The 22222-nt window shown below is 36.6% G+C and overlaps 2 protein-coding genes across 2 annotated transcripts in view; one reads left to right on the top strand and one right to left on the bottom strand.

Annotated features, from left to right (window-relative positions):
- Positions 1–22222, bottom strand: part of PIBF1 (progesterone immunomodulatory binding factor 1) — a gene marked incomplete at both ends in the record, with an annotated part of 195897 nt that overhangs the window by 46625 nt on the left and 127050 nt on the right. The window contains one exon of the mRNA XM_079721965.1: positions 19647–19749. Within this exon, the coding sequence (XP_079578091.1) occupies positions 19647–19749 (103 nt within the window). The remainder of the gene's footprint in view (positions 1–19646; positions 19750–22222) is intronic.
- On the top strand, positions 8688–8975 carry LOC307065266 (small ubiquitin-related modifier 2-like; the record flags this gene model as incomplete). Its single annotated transcript, XM_079722098.1, has 1 exon — positions 8688–8975. The coding sequence occupies one exon, from the start codon at positions 8688–8690 to the stop codon at positions 8973–8975; it is 288 nt and encodes a 95-aa protein (XP_079578224.1).

The raw sequence follows: 22222 nt of genomic DNA on the forward strand, positions 1-22222 counted from the left end.
AACATTCTGGACTTTTTCCTGAATATTTTTGATCTGCAGTTGGTTGAATCCGTGAATGCGGAATCTATGGATATGGAGGACCAACCGTAATCCCATGTATCCACTGTTTATATCATAAAGAATAGTTTCACAGCCCTAAAAATCCCCTGTAGCTTTGTCTATTATTTCCTGGCAACCACTGATCTTGTTACTGTCTCCATAAGTTTCGCCTTTTCCAGAATGTCATATAGTTGGAACCATACAGTATGTAGTCTTTTCAGAAAGTCTTTGTTTTTAAAAGTTACTGTTTCTCCTTCTGCCTTGCTTTTCTGTTTTTTTTTTCTGTATTAAATGTTACAAAACAATCTGTCTTCAAAACTAAAAGTAATCCACTCATTTGATCAAATTTCAATAAAACATTTTATTTGGAACTTAATATTTAACAAATGAGACAATGAGGCACAGAGGGGTTAAACAATTTATCCAACTTTATACAACTTGTAAGTTACCAAAAATGAGATTTTAACCCAGTGTGTCTGGCTCCAGTATCATGTGCTTTGCCAATATTCACCATTGCCTCTTGATAACAGAAAAGAAAGCAGTATTATGTAAGACTAGCCCAAAATGTGAAGAGATAAGAATTCCTTTCCCTTACCCTTTATTCCCAAAATAAAGAACGTGGACTAAAAGCTTGCATGTATATGCACACAGACAAACAGTAAAGAAATGTGGCCAATTTACCACAAAGAAATATGTTTCATAGCCATTCTTCCATGCTAAAAATATCTGATTGCTTCTACCCGGGCACCTCTGTTCATGTGGGACTTTCAAGCTACAGCCACTTTCCTTGCTGCTTTGGTCACTTTCAGAAGATATACAAGAACCATGGCATTCATTTTATGTCCTTCTTGTGCCCATTTGGCTAGAACTACAGGCAGTAATAGTCGCTATCCTCTTTCCTGCTTTACTTTCTTTATACAACTTAAGTTCTAATTGAGAATACATTTTACTTGGAACAAATCCTTGTTTCTCCTCCCAGTAGAACATAAGCTCCAAAGGGCAGGAATTTTTGTCTGTTTTATCCACTGATTATTCCCAGAGCTTAGAACAATGCCCAACACATAGTAGGTGTTCAATAAACATTTACTGTAAGACTGAATTTCACATAAATACTACCTAACATTTGACAAAGTCACTTAGTTCATTTCTTTTTTTCCTTTTAAAATTTTTTAAAAATTAATTAATTAATTTATTTATTTTTGGCTGTGTTGGGTCTTCATTGCTGAGCGCGGGCTTTCTCTAGTCGTGGGGAGCAGGGGCTACTCTTTTTTTTTTTTTTTTTTTTGCGGTATGCGGGCCTCTCACTGTTGTGGCCTCTCCCGTTGCAGAGCACAGGCTCCAGACGCGCAGGCTCAGCGGCCACATGGGCCCAGCCGCTTTGTGGCACGTGGGATCTTCCCGGACCGGGGCACGAACCGGCGTCCCCTGCATCGGCAGGTGGAATCTCAACCACTGTGCCACGAGGGAAGCCCAGGGGCTACTCTTCATTGCGGTGGCTTCTCTTGCTGTGGAGCATGGGCTCTAGGCGTGCAGGGCTTCAGTAGTTGTGGCATGCGGGCTCAGTAGTTGTGGCTCATGGGCTCTAGTGCGCAGGCTCAGTGGTTGTGGCGCACGGGCTTAGTGGTCAGTGGCATTTGGGATCTTCCTGGACCAGGGCTAGAACCCATGTTCCCTGCATTGGCAGGTGGATTCTTAACCATTGCGCTATTTAGGAAGTCCCTAAATAGTTTATTTCTTAGGCTGAGTTAAATGGCATGGAATAGACGAAAACATTTTACAATAATATTATCTTTATAAATTTTTCTTATATAGTCCTTTCTTGTGTGAAGAGCCATAGGGATACAAATTTATTTGGGGGAAAAGTAACATGGTTTCTATAATGGAAAATCCTGCTATTTATTGGAGTTTGTCAAGAATAATGTCTGTGATTTAGTGATAAAAATGTTAAAACATGGATATGAGGCCTTCAAAAAAACTCAATAAAGTGTAAAACAAGATTTATTTTAAGAAGGGAACCACCATGGAATGAGAGGGTTGCCTTTTTGTGAAGATGAAGCCATGAATATTTCCCTAGATAAAGAAGGAAAATAGTGGGGTTCTCTGAGTCATGGTCATACATATGTATTATAAATAATTTGGAGGAGAGTTACAGACTGAAATTATTCATATTTGTAAATGGTACTAATTCCAACCAATGGGAGAAACCACAGTAAATTTGTTCAAGATTGTTCAAGAGGCAGTCTTGAACAAATTGAAAAAACAGATTGAAAAGGGGCAGGACAAAAATATGGAAACATATTAACAATTGCTTCACCATGACACTATTAATTCAAAATGAGAGATTAGATTAGATTAGCATTGCTCCTGGAGATGGTGGATACATACAACTGGGAAGCATTACAGGTTTTTATACGACCGTCACACCAGATGACTCCCTATCTCTCTAACATGCTTTACTCATTCTTACTTTTTCCCCTTTCCTCTCTTTTCAACCCCTAAACTGATTTCTCAAGAAGGCTTCCATAAGGAGAAAAAAATGTGTTACATATCTGTCCAGATGAGTGTTTTCACTTTGTGGGTTGCAACCAGTATTAAAAAAAAGAAAAAAGAAACAGAACAGAATAGCAACGAATAGAAGGCGCTACACGTGGTAAGTGTATTCACTGTGTTGGGAAAATCATTTCAGATACACACACATACCTACACACAAACACACACACACACACACAAGCAAATACACATACATACGTATGTACGGGGTTGCTGTGTAATATGCACTTCTTACTACAGATCATGGTCAAAAAAATATGAAAGCTATTTGTCCAGGTGGTAGTTACATCTTTAATTATAAAGGACCAGATTTATATTCAAATCAGTCCAAATCCAAATCAGTCTCAGGTCAACTTTGTAGCCAGTTTTCTGAGGGCTTGATCACTAGGTGAAAATTTTAGATCTGAAGAGTGAAGGGACCATGTGTTACAGTACTAAGTATGTTAACGAGGCCAACAGCATATCCATCAGGAACCTGAATGAACTGAATAGACTTTGCATTTGAGTCATTTTTCTGATTCTCTGATTCTTCTCTGGTACACTTGGAAATCTAATGAAGTCCACTCAGTCACAAGAACTTCTTTCAGGCCTCAGGAAGCCTGGGAAGCTGGTAAACTCATGGGTCTCACACTCTGAAGATTTCAGTTAGCCCAAGGAACATTTCTATGGTTTCACACCATAGTACCACTAGTATTAAGTAAGCACTCAAAATTGCTAGCCTTTATTATTATTATCTATTCACATAATTTGATTTTAATAAAGTATTTACTTAAATATTTGTAATAAGGACTATGTTATCAGTGCTGTTAAATAATGTTTATCTTAATTATCTTATTACATATTATTATTGCTTAACTCTTGCTTTTCTATATAATGATTCAACAAATTAGTTGAATTTTGTCAGTAATTCATGTTCTCTAATTTAAACTGAACAATTCTGGTTAATTTGAAGTTTTTATTAGTTTTAAAATATGCAGTTTTACACACTTCTCCTAAAATGCTAAGTTTGTATGCAATTAAATATACTTTTTCATTTGAGAAGAGCAACTGACTACTCTTTAGAATTGCAGTTTTAATACCATGTACCTCTTCATAGAAATTAATTATCATGAACAAATCTTACTATATTGTGTTAAAATTCATTTGGATAGTTCACTCTGAATATTTCCATATAGGCAAAATAAGCATAACTTACTCCAATTCTGGAACTACTATTACCTTTAAAAAATGCCACCTTTATTAATAAAACACTTATTTCATCAATACCATGGCCAGGTGAAAAATAATGACATATAGGACAAAAACCAACCAAACAACAAAGCTGTCAGCATTTACTGAGTGATTAACATGTCAGCGTGCTAAATGCTTATCTTAGATTGGGTTATCTCTAATTCTTGGGGCAAACATACATACAGTATTATTATTCCCACCTTACAGGTTGAAAACTTGAGGCTTACAGAGGATAAATAACTTGCCTAGAGTCATGTAAGCCAGTCTGCCTTACTTGAAAGCCCACGGCTTTCATAATCCAATGGTAAGTGAATATAGCAACATTTAAGTGCTACAGACATGTAAGACGTTCTTAACCTTTATTATATCTTTTTATTACTCATCTTAGCTCTTGGTTTTATCCCCCTTTCACCCTAAAACAAAACAAAGCAAAAGAAAAAACTCCCAGGTGTTTTCAATAAAGGTGGATGATTCTACGGATCCCATGCCATTGGAGTATTTTTTTCATGGTGGTGGTGGGTAGAGATGATATATACTGACTTCTGGTTCCATGTATAACAGAAAGCATGTGGTAGAGTCTGTGATACGATAAGGTTTTCTTTTTTTCTCTGATTAGCAGCTCTGATTTCACTGTCATTCTTTGGCCTTCTGGGTTGGGATCTCCACTCTGCTTCAAGTTCATTCTAGTATACCTCAATACTTTAATATACTTTGTCCCATAAAAACCCCAAACTAATCCTTCAACAAATGTCTATTTACTACCTACTAGAAACAAGAACTGTACTAAATGGGAGAAATACCCAGACCAATAAAAACAGAGTCCCTCCCCTTATAAAGCTTATAGGCAGCCATGTCAACAATTATGTGTGTGTGTGTATGTGTGTATATATAGGTATATTTGGTATCATGAGGATACATATGTCATTTTTACCTGGGGTTCAGAAAAGGCTTAAAAGAGTAGGTGATTACTTGAAATTGATCTTGAAAGACAAGTATCTGTGATTTAGACAAGCGTGTGCTGGGCAGACACCAGAATGTGCAAAAGCATGGAGACACAGAATAGCATAGAGTGCTTGGAGAATTACAAGTAAAGGACAAGTAGTTACATATGGCGGGAGCATGGTGTAGTGAGTGTGTGTGTGTGTGTATATGTGTGTGTGTGTGTGTGTGTGTGTGAGATGTAAGATGAAACTGGGTAGGTGGGCAGGGGCTGGATAATGGACGGTCTTATATATCATTATTCTTAGGAAACAAACAACTCTGACTGTGGGAGAAACAAAATCAGATTTATATTTAGAAACAGCACTCTGGCAACAAGGTGGAGGGCTTAAAGAATAGAGTAAGGTGGAACAGATGGTCACCAAAATAATTCAGATGGGAGATGGATGGTTGTACCCAGTCAGTACCACTAAAGCAGGGGGTTGAGTAGAGAGACGTCCCGAGATGATGTGAAGAGAGCGGGGAGGACCTGGTATTTGCTGAATACGCCTTCTGTACTCTTTGAATCATGATCATATACACTTAGCCCATACACAACTGACTTAGTAAAAAAAAGGTTAAAACACAAAGATTTATTGCGGGTGGTAGCTGAAGCCACGGAACAAGATGAGGTAAGACGCGCATCTTAGTAAGAAGAAAACAGTGCCAGGACAGAACTCGGGGGCACGCTGACAAGTTACGGAACAGAGGAACAAAAGGAAACGAAGGGGACTGAGAAGTAGGAGGATAACGAAGTGGTGGGGCAGGAGCAAAAGACACATTACCTGGCGGAGGAGGAGGCTGCACGCAAGGGCCTGGGGAAGGGAGGGTAACAGAAAATGAGGACGACAAGTGGGTTAGGGTCAAATTGGTCTTCTAGGCCATGCTAAAGAATCTGGACATTGGGAGGCAATGGACATTTTAAAATAGGAAATCATGGTCTACAGTAGGGAGGACAGTTCTGGTTGGAAGAAAGACTTTTGATGGACTGATGAATTAAACTGCATTTGCTAAATTTAAAAAATTGTAGGCAACACAGTACCTCATCCAAGTGTTTACTTTTTTAAGCCTTGCATTTCTAATGGTGAAATAAAAGCACCGTTCTTTATTAAAGGAATTTTATGTATCAGGAAGTTTTCACGAAAACACCTTGGGAGGCAATGGGAACCAATACATCACACTATTTTTCATCTTTCCTATGAAATGAAAACGGCAAGGTTTTCATAGGAAAGGTTATGCTTGCACATGAAGAAATTTGGTCTTAGCTGTTTATACTGTGATTTCAATTGAGTTCTGAGCATGGATAATCCTTCATAGGTTGAGTTTAGCCACCATTTAAAGTGTCTTCATAAAGATTACAATGTGATTTGGCATTGAAACAAAGTCTGTGTTAGAAGAAAAGCATAGAGAAAAAGTTGTGTCATGTATGATAAAAATCACTGCCTAAAGACTAAAGGAATGTTTGCCTAAAATTAAAGTGATAATAAAGCATTGTATCACAGTTTAACTGGCAGCATCACCAGCTTTTACTCTTTCGTACATAAAATAGTGGAGTTTTTTTTCGTGCCAATGGAATGCTAGAAATATGGTGGGAAAGGCTGACCTTGAAGTTTTAGGGCTGGGGTTGGCATGTGAATATCCTCCTTTAAAACGCTGAGGCGGGGCTGTAGCAGTCGTGTGTACTATAGACTCCTTCCAAGGGACTGGGCTCACTGAGGATGCTGGCAGAACACTCCCTGCAATGACTAGGCTCAGGTAACTCGAAGGACAGAGGCAAATGTTTTACTCATCTAGATACTTATGTTTACTATGTTTGTGGAAATAATGTTTCCCAAGGTCACCAGTAGATACTAGAACACACAGGCAAGTATTACAAAGACTCCATAAAGCATGAACTCCTTCTGCCACATCATTTTTCCTTGTCTGAGCGTACATTAGATACCCTTCCTATTTCCTTTTCTCAGTCTTGAAGCTTTCAAATCACATGTTATGTTTTTAGATGCTTCTGAATTTTTCCTATAGCAAATCCCTTTACTGGTATCCTGTAACACGTCCATATTCCTTTAATATACTTGCTCTGGATAATGAAATGGAGAAGGTGAGGAAGAAAGGGAGAGAGAGAGAGAGAGGGAATACCACATGCACACAGTAACTAATTCAAACTACAGAGGAGGAATATTAACTGAAAGGACCTCTTCCATCCATCCTAGAACCTCAGTACCTCCTCTACAATAATAACCAACATCAATGATTTCTTTTGGAGTGCATCACTCCAAGTATCTCCATGCATACATCATGAGCACATTTAGGTGTGTATGTATGGGTCTCCAAGTATACGTACGTATATACTTACTTGGCAGTTAGATTTTGGGTACAAACAATAGTGTTGGAATGTAATCCTTGTTTATAGATACATTAGAAACAATTTTACCACTTATTTTCATAATCTTTATAAATCTACCTATGTTTGGTGAATGGGTTAGGTCAATGATCGAGCTAATGAATCAACATTTATTTTATACCTATTATGAGTTCGATAATGCGTTGGCTGCCAAATCTATGCCTTTGAAAAATCTTATGTGAGTTGGAATAAATCCCAACAATTAAAAAATACATATGGTGAAAATTAGTTCCTTGCTTCTACTCCCAATCCCAGTGGTACCACTGCTTGATGTCAGAGAGACAGACATGGATGGTCCTGGAGGCTCACTTCCTATTCTACTAGAATAGGCTGATAGGCGATAAGTTCTAGAGGTTCCCTCTTCCACTGTTACACAGTCACCTAGATGCTCCCGACCCTCTTTCACTTTAAATGTGCACAGTGTTTGAGGATCTCTATCAGATCCCTTTATGTGGTGCATCCAGACCTTCTCTGCTACGCCTAAGCATACCTATCTGTGGGAAGATAACTTGGATGATGGTGTATGCTCTGTTAATTCTTTGATTCTAAGTTTATCAAATAAAGCTGATTTTATATTCATAATGCGTGAATAGTGGTACTGGTGTGCCCCTGGCATGACAGTTGTATGTTTTCTAAACTTTTTCTCTACTTTTTTTTTTCTTTGTTTGTGGTACGCGGGCCTCTCAGTGTTGTGGCCTCTCCCGTTGCAGAGCACAGGCTCCGGATGCGCAGGTTCAGCGGCCATGGCTCACGGGCCCAGCCGCTCTGTGGCATGTGGGATCTTCCCGGACCGAGGCACAAACCCGTGTCCACTACATCGGCAGGTGGACTCTCAACCACTGAGCCACCAGAGAAGCCCTTTCTCTACGTTTTAACAGAAACACAACCCTACCCCCTACACACACACTCACATACACACACACACATTAAAACCCAAATGGAGGAACACAATATTATTCTGCAATCTTACTTTTAAAAAAATTTATCAAGATAGTATGAATGTCCTTTAAAGTTAGTACATATAGATCTACTTTATTCTAACTATGCATCTTGAAGTCTCTCTTAAATCTAGCAATCTAAAGGAAACCATAAAGAAGACAAAAAGACAACCCTCAGAACGGGAGACAATATTTGCAAATGAAACAACAAAGGATTGATCTCCAAAATATACAAACAGCTCATGGATATACAAACAGCTCAATATCAAAAAAACAAACAATCCAGTTAAAAAACGGGCAGAAGACCTAAGTATACATTTCACCAAGGAAGACATACAGATGGCCAAAAGGCACATGAAAAGATGCTCAACGTCACTAATTATTAGAGAAATGCAAATCAAAACTACAACGAGGTATCACCTCACGCTGGTCAGAATGGCCATCATCAAAAAATCTAGAAACAACACTCTTGGTGCTGCTTGTGTGCTCGTTCGGTGCGGACCTGGTACCTCTTTTGGGAAGCGGCAGCGGAGGAGGCTCCGGCGCTCGCCATGGCCGATGAAAAGCCCAAGGAAGGAGTCAATACTGAGAACAATGATCATATTAATTTGAAGGTGGCGGGGGAGGATGGTTCCATGGTGCAGTTGAAGATTAAGAGGCATACACCACTTAGTAAACTAATGAAAGCCTATTGTGAACGACAGGGTTTGTCAATGGGGCAGATCAGATTCCGATTTGACAGGCAGCCAATCAATGAAACAGACACACCTGCACAGCTAGAAATGGAGGCTGAAGATACAATTGATGTGTTCCAGCAGCAGACAGGAAGTGTCTACTAAAAAGGGAAACTGCAGGGCTTCCCTGGTGGCGCAGTGGTTGAGAGTCCGCCTGCCGATACAGGGGACACAGGTTCGTGCCCTGGTCCGGGAAGATCCCACATACTGTGGAGCGGCTGGGCCCGTGAGCCATGGCCGCTGAGCCTGCGCGTCTGGAGCCTGTGCTCCGCAACGGGAGAGGCCACAACACTGAGAGGCCCGCATACCACAAAAAAAAAAAAAGGGAACCTGTTACTTTACTCCAGAGTTCTGTTCCTCCAGACCAAGAAGACATTCTCAATTAGAACACAGCAATTTGGTTCCACTACATCCTGGCTACTACAGTATAGTTTCTCTATTCTTTCATTTTCCCCTTCCCCATTCCTTTATTTTTATACATAAAGTAACTGGTATACGTGCACAAGCATATTGCATTTTTTTTTAAACTAAATGGCCAATGGTATGTTTTGATTGACATCAAATGGAGATGGAATGGGGAAAAATACTGGTTCTGTGAAGATACCCCCTTTTCTCCATTAGTGGCATGCTCATCCGCTCTTATCTTTATATTCCAGTAAGTTATTTTGCTCTCACTGTTTAACAAAAAAAGAACAACATAAAAATTCTTGCATACCTTGTTCGACTGGAGAATTTTAATGTTTTTCATTTATCATTGTAAAACCAAGGACAATTTTATAACTTTTTTGTATGTAGCTGTTACATATAGGGCAATCTGTCTTTAAGTAGGGATAAATTACTCTAAAATAAATGAATCCTAGATAGTTTTCCCTTCAAGTCAAGTGTCTGTTTGTTTAAATAAACTTGTTTAAAAAAAAATCTAGAAGCAGTAAATGCTTGAAAGGGTGTGGTGAAAAGGGAACCCTCCTGCACTGTTGGTGGGAATGCAAATTGATACAACCACTATGGAAAACAGTATTGAGGTTCCTTAAAAAACTAAAAATAGAACTACCATATGACCCAGCATTCCCACTACAGGGTATATACCCTGAGAAAACCATAATTCAAAAAGAGTCATGTACCAAAATGTTCATTGCAGCATTGTTTACAATAGCCAGGACATGGAACCAACCTAAATATCCATCGACAGATGAGTGGATAAAGAAGATGTGGCACATATATTCAATGGAATATTACTCAGCCATAAAAAGAAATGAAACTGAGTTATTTGTAGTGAGGTGGATGGACCTAGAGTCTGTCATACAGAGTGAAGTAAGTCAGAAAGAGAAAAACAAAATACTGTATGCTAACGCATATATATGGAATCTAAAAAAAAAAAATGGTACTGCTGAACCTAGTTGCAGGGCAGGAATAAAGAGATAGACATAGAGAATGGACTTGAGGACATGGGGTGGTAGGACGAAGCTGGGGTGAAGTGAGAATAGCACCGACATATATACACTACCGAATGTAAAATAGTTGGCTGGTGGGAAGCAGCCGCATAGCACAGGAGATCGGCTCGGTGCTTTGTGACCACCTAGAGGGGTGGGATAGAGAAGATGGGAGGGAGGCTCAAGAGGGAGAGGATATGGGGACATGTGTATGCATATGGCTGATTCGTTTTGTTGTGCAACAGAAACTAACACAGTATTGCGAAGCAATTGTACTCCGATAAAGATCTATTAAAAAAAATCTAGCAATCTAAAGTTTTGTAACAAATTACCTGAATTGCATTAAGTGCCTCCTAGGTACAAAATTCCAGGCAACTCAATCCATTTGGTCACTTGAGATTGTGCATGTCCTTTTCTAAATAAGTTTTCTAAAATTAAGTTAGCTATAACAGATAAATCTGTAAGTGCTTACACTAGAGGACAAGGCCTTTGTGAAAAAGGGTGTATACCCTAAGAGGGCGAGACCATGCCTCCTTTGTTTATCAGTGGTTGAATATAGTGGGAGTTTGATAAATATTTATTGAATGACTAGAAAGAGAAAGAGCAAGAATCTGGAGTAAGGAGGTGAAGGAAGACCAATTCTTGTTGGTGGTAATGTGGCATACTTTATGATTTAGCCTAGATTTTCTACTGTTTAATAAACTCCACATCAACACTCTTAACTAACTTGGTGGTTTCTTGAGAATTAGGTGGGCATATACATATGCACAAAAAAGGAAGCCAATTAACTTTCTTCTCTTTTACACTGGGCCAACTAATGAAGAATGGTCTGAAGACACTGGACATCAAGCATTAAAGGACAGTGACCCCTGAGACACGGGAAACAAAGTGAGCCCAGCCTCACAACTGCCCCAGTTTACTGCATGGAGAGAGTTTCCAGGCCATGGTGCAGGGAGGGAGAATCAAGGCAGAGCCTGCCAAACTCCTTGAAGTAAGGAGCTGCTGCTAGAAGAAGAACTTAAGGTGGCTACAGTTCACATGGTAGAGTGCTGAATAAAAGAGCTGCACAGAGAAAGAACACTAAAATTTGAGTATTCACATGGGCACTGAACAGTGCATGTGTGTAAAGAAGCTACGAGAGACTGAGACAGAACCACTGAAAAGATTAGGAGGAACCATCTCTGAAGATCACACAGGCCAGGAATTGTACTGTTCCCACCAGCCAAAGTAAGAAACCTACTAATTCACAGGACATGGGGTATAGTAACAAAAAGACTTTGGTCTCAGCAGTAGGGAAAAAACTTAGTTAAAGCTGAACACTTCTTTGTTTATAAAAGCAAGACTTGAAAGGACCAAACATTTTCCAAGAAACTTAATCATGTCTGAGAAAAAAGCTTACAAAAACTTATAGGCATGCAAAGAAGCAGGACAATATGCTACATAATGAGATAAATCAATATAGTTGAAACCAATCAAGAAATGACACAATAACAGAATTACTAGATAAGGATAACAAAACAGTTATTGAAACGGTATTTCATATGCTCAAGAAAATAAAGTTTGAAAATAAAGTTAAATAGAAACCTGGAAGATACAAAAGAGATCCAAATTGAACTTCTAGAAATGAAAACTATAATATCTGAGATGAAAAACATAGCGGACTGGATTAACAGCAGATTACATATTGGAGAAGAAAACCTTAGTGGAATTGAAGACTTAGTAAGAGAAACTATTAAAAAGGAAAGGCAAAAAAAAAAAAAAAAGGCTGCAAAAATTGAACAGAACATCATTTGTTCTATTGTAGGACAACTTCAAGCAGCCAAATATATGTGTAATGGAGTCTCCAAGGGGATGAGAGAGGGTAGGACAGAAAAAACATTTGAAGAAAGAATAGCTGAAACATTTCCAAATTTGATGATCTTATGGAGAAAAGAAGTTTGACAAATCTCAAGCACAAGAAACATGAAGAAAACAACAGCAAGCCACATCTTAATCAAATTGCTTAAAGCTAGTGAAAAAAAGAAAATCTTAAAGCAGCTAGAAAAATAAGACATTACCTAGAGAGGAACAAAGGTACAGATGACAGCATATTTCTTGGTAAAAACAATATAAACTAGAAGAGAGTGGAGCAACATCTTTCAAGTACTGAAAAAGAGAGAGAGAGGGAAAAAAAGTCAACCTTGAATTCTTTACCTAGGAAAAATATCTCTCAAAAACAAAGATGAAAACAAACAAACAAACATAACAAAGATGAACCCAGCAATTCTTAGGTGTATACTCAAAAAAAATTAAAATAGGTAGTTAAGTATAGGGTGGTTGTCCTTGAATGTTCATAGCAGCACTATTCACAGCCAAAAGATGGTAATGACCCAAATGACCATCAACGGATGAATGGATAAACAAAATGTGATATATCTGGAAATCTGCTACAAGAGTAGACTTCAGGTGCTTGAGATTATACTATATATATCTTTAACTTATCACCACCCAGTTTCATGTCATATTTTACTACCTCACGTGTAGTATTATATGTATAGTACATTATACATAGTATTGTACAGTATTATGTATAGTACATTATAGTGAGATGCTCACACCACACACACACACACAAACACACACACACAAGGTAAGTGTGTGAAGAGATAGGTATGTTAATTAGCTTGACCGTAGTAATCAATTTACTATATATATATATATATCATCATGCTGTACACCTTAAACATATACAATTTTTATTAAAAAATAATTAAAAAGTAAAATGAAAAAATCAAAAATAAAAATTCAAGTTGCAAAACAAACAAAAACTCCCAAAGATGAAGGCCAAGAAACTTAAGAAAAGACAGATAACTTCAACTTCATCAAAATTAAAAACTTTTGGGGCTTCCCTGGTGGCGCAGTGGTTGAGAGTCCGCCTGCCGATGCAGGGGACACAGGTTCGTGTCCTGGTCTGGGAAGATCCCACATGCCGCAGAGCGGCTAGGCCTGTGAGCCATGGCCGCTGAGCCTGTGCGTCCGGAGCCTGTGCTCCGCAATGGGAGAGGCCGCAACAGTGAGAGGCCTGCGTACCGTAAAACAAAACAAAACAAAACAAAACAAAAAATAAAAATAAAAATAAAAATGGGCAAAGAACTCCAGCAGACATTTCTCCAAAGAAGATATACAAATGGCCAATAAGAACACAAAATAATGCTTAACATCATTAGTTATAAGGTTAATGCATATAGACATCACTACAAGACACCACTTCACACCCACTAGGATGGCTAGAATTTAGAAAAACACAAAAAAACAAAAAATGAGCATTGGCGAGGATGTGAGAAATTGGAACCCTGGACATTGCTGATGGGAATGTAAAATGGTGCAGTTGCTGTGAAAAAGTTTCGTGGTTCCTCAAAAAGTTAAACAGAATTATTGTGTGATCCAGCAATTCCACTACTTAGGTATACATCCGTAAGAACTGAAAACACATGTTCAAACAAACAAAAAAACTGTACATGAATGCTCATAGTAGCACTATTTACAGTAACCAAATGATGGAAACAATAAATGTCCATTAACTGATGAACAAAATGTGATATATTTGTACAATGGAATATTATTCAGTCATAAAAAGGGATAAAGTGCTGACAGATGGTGCAACATGAATGAACCTTGAAAATATTACACTAAATGAGAGGAGCCAGACACAAAAGGTCACATATTGTATGATTCCACTTATATGAAGTATGTAGAACAGGCAAATCCATAGAGACAGAAAGCACATTAGTGGTTTCCAGGGGCTGGAGGGAGAGGAGATTGGGGAGTGAGTGTTTAGTGTGTACAGGGTTTCCTTCTGGGTGATGGGAATGTTCTCTAACTAAATAGTGGTGATGGTTGTACATTACAAACACAACAAAAGCCACTGAACTGTACAATTTAAAATGGTTAAAATGGTGAATTTTATGTTATGTGAATTTTACTCCAATAAAAAAGAGTGAACCCTTCCAGTTTATTTGGCCGTAGTAGCATAACAAGAGAAATATGTTTTAAACTTTACTTTTGTTAAGGATAGAAATGTAAAAAAAAAAAAAAGAGAAAAAACCAAACAACAAAACAACAAAAAGGTAAAATAACTTTTTGTAACATACAGAAGTGAAAAGAACTCATCACCAGCAGACCTGTTCTATAAGTATTGTTAAAAGAAGTAGATGAATCAGAAGCAGTGTGATGCCAGGTAGAAATCTGGATTTACACAAAGGAATAAAGAACACAGGTCATGGTAACTATTGGTTAAATGTAATACATTTTCTTCATATTATTATACTTCTTTAAAAGATAAAGTAAAAATGATAGCAATTTAATGTGAGGCTTATACATGTATAAATAGAAAATGTGACAATGGGCACACATAGGCTGGGTGGGGACACAGGAAGGTACATATTATGGTATGGTTTTTATACTATGCGTGGGGTAGTAACGTATGACATGAAACTGGGTGGTGATAAGTTAAAGATATATATAGGGCTTCCCTGGTGGCGCAGTGGTTGAGTCCGCCTGCCGATGCAGGGGACATGGGTTCGTGCCCCGGTCCGGGAAGATCCCACATGCCGCGGAGCGGCTGGGCCCGTGAGCCATGGCCGCTGAGCCTGCACGTCCAGAGCCTGTGCTCCGCAGCGGGAGAGGCCACAACAGTGAGAGGCCCGCATACAGAAAAAAAAAAAAAAAAAAAGATATATATAGTATAATCTCAAGCAACCACTGTAATAACAAAGAGCTACTGCCAATCAGCCAACAATGAGATACAGTGGAATGATAAAAAATATTCAGTTAATCCAAAAGAAGGCAAGGAAATAAAAGGGAGGGGGGAAGGATAGCTGGGACAAATAAAAAACAAATAGCAAGATAACAGACTTAAAAATAACCATAACAATAAACACATTAAATGTAAACGTTCTCAAAACTCCAGTTAAAAGTCATGTTTTGTCAGAGTGGATAAAAAAGCAAGATACAATTATATATGTTGCCTACAAGACAACTGTAAGACATAAACAAGTTAAAAGTTAAAGGATGGAAAAACACATACCCTGTTAACACTAGTCAAAAATGTGAAACTTTAAAATAAAAACTAAAAAATAACACCACTAAGATAAATTAAAGAAGATCTAAATAAATGGAAAGATATAATGGGTTCATGGTCATAATATTCATATTATTAAGATGTCAATTTTCCTCATTTCATCCACAGACTCAATGCAATCCCAATCAAAATCACAGAGAGCTTTTTTTTTTTTTAAAAAAAAAATGATTATAGAATTCATATGGAAATGAAAAGGACACAGAATAGCCAAAAATTTTGAATCTGAACGGAGTTGGAGGACCAGTGCCACTTAATTTCAAGACATTGTAAAGCTACAGTAATCAAGATGGTGTGGTACTGTCATAAAGACAAAGAGATAATTGGAACAGACAAGAGAGTCCAGAAACAGACTCACACAGATTTTTAAACTGATTTTCAACAAGGGTCTTTTTTCAACAAATGATATTAGAACAATTTGGTTTTACTATGCAAATAAATGAAGTTCAATCTATATCTTACACACTTTACAAACATTAAAAATGGATCACAGGGCTTCCCTGGTGGCGCAGTGGTTGAGAGTCTGCCTGCCGATACAGGGGACATGGGTTCGTGCCCCGGTCCGGGAAGATCCCACATGCCGAGGAGCGGCTGGGCCTGTGAGCCATGGCCGCTGAGCCTGCACGTCCGGAGCCTGTGCTCCACAACGAGAGAGGGCACAACAGTGAGAGGCCCACATACCGCAAAAAAAAAAAAGGATCACAAACTTAAAACTGAAAGATCCACATGAAAACACAGATAAAAACACTGTGACCCTGAGTTAGGTAAAGATATTTTAGATACAACACCCAAAACACAGTCCAAAAAAGAATGAACTGAAAAAATGGACAAGATAAAAACTTCTGCTCTTCAAAAAACACAGGAAGACAGGCCATGGAGGGGGAGAAAATATTTGCAAATCATATAGCTGATAAGAGACTTGTATCTAGAATATAAAAATAATTCTCAAAACTCAATAATAAGAAAACAATCTGATATAATGAGCAAAAAATTTGAACACTTCTCCCAATAAGAAACAACAAAGGGCAAAGAAGCACATGAAAAGATGTTCAACAATTACGAATCATTAGGGAAATGCAAATTAAAACTACAATGGGATACCACTACACACCCATTAGAATGGTTGAACTTAAAAAGACTGACCTTGTCAAGTCTTTGCAAGGATGTAGAGGAACTAGAATTTTCATAGGCTGTTGGTGGAAACAGTAAATAATACGAACATTTGGAAAACAGTTTGGCAGTTTCTTAAAACATTAGATACCTACTATACGATCCAGCTATTTCACTCCCAGGTATTTACCCCAGAGAAACAGAGGCATATGTTCATATAAAGACCTGTACATGGATGTTCATATCAGCTTTATTTATAATAGATAAAACTAGAAATAACCCAAAATATCTATCAACAGGTGAATGGATGAACAGTTGTGGTAAATTCATACAATGGAATGTTACTCAGCAATGAAAAGGAATGAACTATGGACGAATCTTGAAATAATTATGCAGAATGAAAGAAGACTTAAAAAAAGTAGTGTGTGCATGTGTGTGTATGTGTGTGTGTGTATATGTATGTATATAACACATATAGTGATTCCATTTATATAAGAGTCTAAGAAATGCAAACTAATCTACCGTGACAGAATGCAACTCAGTGGTTGCTTGGGGACAAGGATGGGGGTAGAGAGGCCTGGGAGAGGTTCCCAAGGGGCTCTTTGGCGGTGACGCATGCGTTCATTATCTTCATTTTGATGATGGTTTCATGGTTATACGTGTCGAAAGTTATATTGGACAGCTTAAATTTGTGCAATTTAGTTTATATCAACTACGACTCAATAAAGCTGCTATAAAAGGAGTATTTGTTTTCATTTAGAATATTTTTTAGCACTTTGATTTTGGCAATTCATTTATGTATAATCTCAGACATATTTTGAAGAGCATATAAATTATTGTTATTTCTAATATCAGTCATTTGAGTTTCATCTCTGTATTATTCTCAAAAACTCCAAGCTAGTTTAAATATATAACCTGCTAAAAAAAATACAGATCCTGAAAAACTTTCCTTCTCTGTTTTTTTCACCATCTATCATGAATAGTCTATTGGTATAGAAGCAATCTAATACTACCATCTTTCAGCTAATTAGTTTATGTCATTGTTTTCCAATTTAAGCAATTTTTGTGAGGCAGACAAAAGTAAAATCCATGGAATATTACAAATTATAACGCTTTTTTTTTTTCAATCTCAAGGGAAATATTATATGCTACAGTCAGCACAGACCTTTTAATTTAGGGTACTGATTCTCCATATGTCTTATAAAAAAATTTCAAACATACACCAAAGTACAGAACTGAATAATGAATCTATATGTACCTGTCACCAAGCTTCCATCATTATCAACATTTTGAGATTCTTGTTTTATCTATTGAGCTCCTCGAGCTCCTCCCCTCACCTTTTTATGGAACATTTTAAAGCAAATTCCAGGTATCATACCATTTCATATCACAGATATTTCAATATTTACATCTTTTTCTAATAAGCCAACAGCTTTCTAAAAAATTACTTCACACAAAGTTAATTATACTTCATTACCAGAACACTTAATTTAATTTCTTATGCTCCTCCCCTACAATTTGTATAGGAGTGTGTCCCACTTAGGAATTCTTGTTTCATTAACTGAAGTAATCAGGAAGATGGTTTTTAAGAAAAGCAATATAAAGACATATGTATAAGTTTATAGGAATGTTAATATTTTTAAGAGAAATATTTTTGATATGTTATTCTGAAATTAAAACAAACACGAGGGATCTAGAATATATTAACAAACAGAGGTTCATTTGTTTCTTTAGTAATTCACTTATTTATATATCCTTCCATGGTTCCTTCCACTCAGTTCCAAGCTAGTGGTGGAGCTGGCTTGTAGCACTTTGTGAGAGATGGCTGGTAAAGTTTTTGGAATTTTGTGAGCTGGTTGTTAAACATCACTATTATTAAAAATTATTTAGATTTTTAATAAAACAAATTTTATTAAAAAACCCCAAATACTCAAAAACTCAACAATTTTAATTTTAGTATTATCTATGCTCTTCAGTTTATATGTTTATTGTACAGTATCTATGTGGTGGAAACATCATGTTTGCTACTGAGCATCTTTTCTCTACTCCATGTTTAGTAATGTTATGTTGGAGGCCTGAAGTTAGTCATGGTGGGAATATTTATGCCACAGATATAAGTAAACACTACAAATTAGAACCATCCCTCATACCCCTGACTGGACAGCCTGTTGTTAACAGTGGCCAGCACAACACTGCTTCCACCTTGAGCATTAACTCTGAGTCAGGTACTGGAGTCACATGATAATTTCTTGTCTTTTGAAATTTGAGCATAACGATCCTTCTAATGTTACACTATTAAAAGCACATTAAATAGAAGGCACCAAATAGACAAATGTGAATAGGTCTGTAGGAAAACAAATGCAGGATACATGGTACGTATTAATAATTTTTAATATATGCCTTTAAAGTCCCTTTATTATAAGATCCAAAATATTAACATAGAGAAACTTGTTATGCTGAAGTTCAGGAAATAAAAGGAACCCTAGGGAGCTAGCATCTTTGGTTTGAATTGTTTCATTACTTGAATTTTAGAAGCATATAAAATGTAATTAGATATTGATTAAATAAGAAGAAGATTGGAAATACTATATAAAATGTATATATATTCTTCAAATGATACAACAGAATGCTAAGAAAAATAATTATGAATCTGATTTTTAAAAAGCAAGTATAATTTGGGAACTATCATACACCAAAGACTGTGAGAGCTTAAGTGTATACCAAGTCAAGTGTGTTTAATAGATAAGTGATTTTTCATCAAAGAAATCAAAAAGAAATCTATTTTAAAAATGAAGTTTTAGTTAAAAACTTAAAATGCTACCAAAATTTACCAAACTTGTTTTGCCAGTTGATATTTGCAGAAATCAAAGCTTTGTCTGTCTAGTCTGCATTTATATTTAGTCTGGGCATTTAATCTCTCTTTTGATCTTAGGTTTTGCCATACACTTTAAGTTGTTTTATAAGGCTTTACCATTAAGTTAGTTTCATAGATTGTAAAATCATCTTGTACTAGCGAACAGCTTATTTTAAAACTGCTCAGAAAATACATGAAGGAGTAACAAGGAATTAAAATGAACACCGTGGTTCTTTATATGTGTTTCTTTTGTTTAGGTTATTTACCTCTTGTGAAAGCTGTGTTACTTGGTTCTTTTGATGTTCCAGGTCTTTTAGAACCATCGAGTTTCGTTTTTCTAACTGAAGCACTCTTCTTGCCAAGTGGACACTAGGAGAATGGAATAAGAAAATTAATGCTTACAAAAGAGGAATACTATCTCAAATACTCAAAATGTGTTTGTGTGCTTGAAAACTAACCATTTCCTAATAATACTTAAATATTAACAGGAAAAATATGGAGTCAAATAATATTTTCAGGTGTCAACAGTGGAAGACCAATATCCCAACAACAAAAATTTTGAAAGTAACATTAAAAATCTGCATAATAATGTAACTGTAATATACTGATTACCACAGTAATAGTTTCTAGCCCTTGCTACAAAAGTGGAAAGTTACATTATGATACTTACTTGAAAAGACCACAAGAAAGCGATTCACAGCTTTTCTTCATTTTTATAAAAATTTACCATTTACAAACAAATAAGGAAATCAGTTGAAACAGTAATAACCTTGTACTTTGAAAAGCATCAGTGTTTTCCTCAGACAACATAATGCATTTTATAATACAAAACACAACTGAATAGATTTTCTATTGAAAAAAGAGATGGAAAAGATGTCTGAAAAGTGGAGACAGATGTCTAACAGTAAAGGCAACGATTCTGTATTAAAAGAAACCACTAAAAGATCACACTGTGATCATCACAAGATGATCACAACTTATTGTATTGAGTGTAATCTTTAGTATTTAAAATCACATTAAATGTAAAATGTCCCAATTCTACTTTTAAGACATAATTAAGAAAAAAAGGTTCAGCTATAAGAATCATAAAATCATCCCTACTAACCACAGGGGCATAATTCTTTAAAAAACTGCTAATAATGTTGAGAACAGATGTTGCTCCAAAGCCCCTCTCTGCAATTCCAGAAACTAAAAAATTTAATATTTATCACATTTTCATATTCTATGTCAGTTAACCCATTAATCTCTGAATTGCAAAATCTGTAGAAACTGAGAAGACAGATGTTTTACAATGACAAGAAGTAAAATATTTTTGTTCTAAATGAAATTATAGGACAGAAATAATTCCACTGTATTTCAAATATTTCCTAACATCAGATAAAGGAATTCATACAAAACTCTGAAAAAAAATGCTAAATGTCACCCTATACATCTATTTCTAAGAACTTGTTATTCCAAATGAAAAAGATGAGTTCTTCTGTTACACAGTGAATTGGGTAGCTTATTTAGATATGCTCATATCTAAATTCCTATCCTTTCAACTGGCATAAGATTTTGCCTTAATAATAAGTTGGAGTCAGAGATGGAAAAGACATAGTCCCCGTTTTCTGACAGTCATTTTTTTTTACAAAAAACAGCTTTACTGATATAAAATTTTCTTGATATGTAACTTATAATACCATAAATCCCACCCATTTAAACTGTACAATTCAATTGTTTTTAGTATATTTAGAGTTGTGCAACTATTACTATAATTTAGTTTTAGAATATTTTCATTACTCCCACCCCCAAAAAATTTGTACCCCTTAGCATCACTCCCCATCCTCCCTGTTCAGCCCTAGGGAACCATTAATCTACTTTCTTCCTTTATTGATTTTTAAGATGTTTGCAGTTTAAAGAACTCTTATAACTCAACAATTACAAGACAGTCCAATTAGAGAATTTACAACAGTGCCTTGTCTATAGAAAGTTCTGAATAACTGCATACACACATTTTTGCACTTCTTATATGGTGATTTCCCTAGGAAGTGCCATGATTGGGTCCAAGCACATGTGCATTATGCATTTTCAGATATTCCTCTTGAGAGGCTGTACAAATTTAAATTCCTATAAACTAGAATGAAAGTTCTCCAATGACAGAAATTTTTTTAAAATTTGTTTTCTAACGTATTCTAAGTGCCTTGGAGAATACCTGGTACAATAATACTCTGTTCAGTAATAAACTGTTCAGTGAACGAACTTTATACAAGACCTCCTGTTTCTTTATGCCCTAGCCAACACTGGGCAATATCAATCTTTAAAAGTTTTGCTAACTTTACATATAAACAATAGAATCTTATTTTAAATTAAATTTGTGAGGTTAAACATCTCTACATTTGTCAGACATTTGTATTTCTTATTTAATGAATTGATGTTTATGTCCCTTTACCGTTCACTTCAAATCTTACCAACGTGGTTAACTCTATTCTACATCTAAATTACCTAAAAGTATCACGACCTCCCAAAATCTCAACAGAACCAACCTATTTTCCATTAACGTCTACTCTGCTTAATGTCCCATAAACATGTTTTGTATATTCCTTCCACTGTACTTCTGTTGGTCCTCCAGTCTGGAGAAGATAGGTTATTCCACTGATGGGGAGCCCAGCTTTTTCTGGAAGGCTCCCTCCGAGGTCCCCTTCCTCCGTTTCTGACCAGGCCAGCCTTCACTGATCTCTATTCCTCTGACTGACATAGGCTGGCACACAATACAGTGCTAAATTATACGGTTTTAGATTTTTTTTTTTTTTTTTTGCGGTACGCGGGCCTCTCACTGTTGTGGCCTCTCCCGTTGCAGAGCACA

This window comes from Hyperoodon ampullatus (assembly GCF_949752795.1).
Source record: "Hyperoodon ampullatus genome assembly, chromosome: 16".
Lineage (NCBI taxonomy): Eukaryota > Metazoa > Chordata > Mammalia > Artiodactyla > Ziphiidae > Hyperoodon > Hyperoodon ampullatus.